We start from the raw sequence: 3,210 nt of genomic DNA on the forward strand, positions 1-3,210 counted from the left end.
TTACAGGTGCTTAGTGTTAAATTTGACATTCTTATTATTATGAAGAATTTGCCTTCATTTTTCTACTCAACTTGTGGTTGTGTTTAAGTGATAAAAAGATTAAATCATACATATTATCAAACAAAAAATTTGAGTGCAATTATTAGACTCCTGCCTTGGATATTTTCTTTTAGCTTTTACCATCTTATTCATTATGTCGAAATTTTGTGCTCATAAATGAGTGAAACTCGCATGCTTTGTTTTCCTTGTTGAATTCACGTGCAGTTGAAAGTATGACCTTCTATGCTAAAAAAATATAATATGGAGTTAATGGAAATGAAGTTCTAGTGAGAAGACGAATATAGGTACCAAATATTAGTCACTAGTGAAGAAGGATTAAAGAAGAAACATAAAGTTATGTCATGTGCTTTTCAGAATCAATTTATAACATTTGGTTTTGTAGAAATCCTGTTGTTTTTAAGAAGGCTTTTAAATCAGTAAATTCTTTTGTAAAAGAGATCTTGTTTAAGGTCTCTTGTAGAAGCACTAATTAGATTATTGGTAATATCTTAGGTTGGGTAGGTGCCTCTGTTAGAGGTGATTTTGTTTGGTGGCCCTTGATTAATGTAACCTTGATGTTTCAAGGTATCTTTTGTTGTTAATAAAATCATTGTTAAATGCCAAAAAAAGAAAGCATAAAGTTATGTTATGAATTATATGTTATATCAAGGTTCTAAGAATGATCATAACGTTTACCTATAAAATTTCATATTATACAACGCATATTACTAATTATATATCTTATTACTATACTATTTTTCGTATAGATATGGATACAAGTTGGATAGATCTACCCACTAGCCACCCTGAATATGTCGATGGTTGTATGCAATTCATTGCGTTTTCCAAGCAAGGTCTATTCGAAGGAAAAATTAGATGTCCATGTAAGAACTGTAAGGTGGATAAATGGTTCCCGGTTAATGATGTAGAGCGACATATTTTGTTTAAGGGGTTTTATAAGTCGTATAGAAATTGGATCTTTCATGGTAAAGGGGATATGGTTCAACGTATGTTAGGGAGTGATGGAGGGAGTACTAGTGAAGGATCCCTTGGTAATCAAAGTGGGTTTGTAGGTCGAGATAATATGGGAGGACTATTAAGATCGCTTTTAGTGTTAATGTGCCACCCAATTTTCCAACTTTTGAAGCAAGAGAGGATGGTGAATGGACTGAGGAGCCCGTGTCATACGACACAGATGTTGAATATGATGATTCTTCAATAGAAGAAGATGCGACATATAAGAAGCTACTTCAAGCTTTTGAGGAGAAATTATATGAGGGGTGTATTAATTTTTCAAAGTTATCTTTTCTTCTACACTTATTTCACTTGAAGTGTATGCATCACTGGTCCATTGAATCTTTCAATATGCTCTTGAAGCTAATTTTAGATGCATTTCCTCAAATACTTGATTTTCCCTCGTCTTATTATTACAGTAAGAAAATGATAAAAGACTTGGGCCTTGGGTATGAAAAAATTGATGCTTGTCCTAATGATTGTATGCTGTATTGGGGCGAATTTTTAGAGAAAGACAAGTGTCATGTTTATGGTAAATCTAGGTGGAAAACAACCAAGGGTAAGAAGGGTGACGATGTAAGTGATCAAGGTATGAATACTTGTAAGAAAGGTGTGCCAGCTAAGGTAATGCGATATTTTCCTCTTATCCCAAGACTAAAAAGAATCTACATGTCATCAGAAACAGCAGAAGATATGAGATGGCATGATACAGAGCGATTGGGTGAAGATGATAAGAAGATTCTGAGGCATCCTTCCGATGCCTTAGCGTGGAAGGCATTTGATGAGCGTTATAGAGATTTTTCATTAGACCCTCGTAGTGTTCGATTAGGTCTAGCGAGCGATGGGTTTAATCCTTACCGTTTAATGAACACTACTTATAGTACATGGCCAATGGTGTTGATTCCTTATAATCTTCCACCATGGCTATGTATGAAACCATCTTCTTTCATTTTGTCCACACTTATTCCCGGAAAAGCAAGTCCTGGAAATGATATTGACGTGTATTTGCAACCATTAGTTCATGAGTTGAAATTGCTGTGGGGAGGGGTTGAAGCTTTTGATGCTTTTGACGGAGTGAAATTTAATTTGCGCGCGGCTCTGCTTTGGACTATTAATGACTTTCCTGGCTATGCAATGCTCTCTGGTTTGAGCACAAAAGGTTACAATGCATGTCCTATATGCATGGATTTCACACCCTCTGATAGATTTGGGAACAAGATTTGTTATTGTAGCTATAGAAAATGGTTACCCGCAGATCACCCATATCGACGTCAGGGTGAAAAGTTTTGTGAGAAGTTTGGAACTAATGAGTTGGGTGAAGCCCCATCTCGTCCCAGCGGCACTGATATATTGAGGCAACAAGAAAAGGTCAAGTATGTTTATGGAAAGTCAAAGGCACCACCGAAAAAGAGACAAAGAGGACATACTGATAACAATGATGTCCAAGATGAAATTGTCTTTGGTACCAAGAGAAGCATATTCTTTGATTTGGTGTATTGGGAGCATAATCTTCTAAGGCATAATTTAGACGTTATGCACATTGAGAAAAATGTGTCTGAGAATCTTTTGGGAACACTTCTTAGTATGGATAAGAGTAGAGATAATAGGGATGATCGAGAAGCCCTTGAAGCATGGAGAATAAAGACTCACCTTTGGCTTAGTGCTGATCATAATGGAAATGAATACATGCCTCCAGCTTCCTATTCTATGTCTAGGGAGGAAAAAGAGAGATTCTTAAATGTTTTGCAGAAACTTAAAGTTCCGGATGGATATGGATCCAACCTTTCTAGTTGTGTGATATGAAGCAAAGGAAGTTGATTAACCTCAAGAGTCATGACAACCATGTTCTTATGCAAGATATTCTCCCCGTTGCCTTAAGAGCTTCTAATGCTACAAAGGTGATTGACTTGTTGGCTAGATTGTCTTCGTTTTTCAAGAAGTTGTGCTCCACCAGTATTGATCCAGATGATTTAGATGGTCTTCAAGATGGAATTGTTTTAACTCTTTGTCAGTTGGAAATGGAGTTTTTGCCTTCATTTTTCACAATCATGGTCCATTTGTTGATTCACTTAGTGGAGGAGGTTAAACTTGGTGGACCAGTGCAGTACAGATGGATGTATCCCATTGAATGGTTTATATCTTACCTATGTGAATTAT

General features: G+C 36.2%; 1 protein-coding gene across 1 annotated transcript; it reads left to right on the forward strand.

The window, feature by feature from the left end:
- The first annotated feature begins 808 nt into the window (after positions 1–808).
- On the forward strand, positions 809–2,856 carry LOC110777202 (uncharacterized). The gene is made up of 2 exons (XM_021981811.1): positions 809–1,091; positions 1,187–2,856. The coding sequence occupies exons 1-2, from the start codon at positions 809–811 to the stop codon at positions 2,854–2,856; spliced, it is 1,953 nt and encodes a 650-aa protein (XP_021837503.1).
- Positions 2,857–3,210: the final 354 nt, after the last annotated feature.

The sequence above is a fragment of the Spinacia oleracea genome, chromosome 1, assembly GCF_020520425.1.
Source record: "Spinacia oleracea cultivar Varoflay chromosome 1, BTI_SOV_V1, whole genome shotgun sequence".
Taxonomy (NCBI): Eukaryota; Viridiplantae; Streptophyta; class Magnoliopsida; order Caryophyllales; family Amaranthaceae; genus Spinacia; species Spinacia oleracea.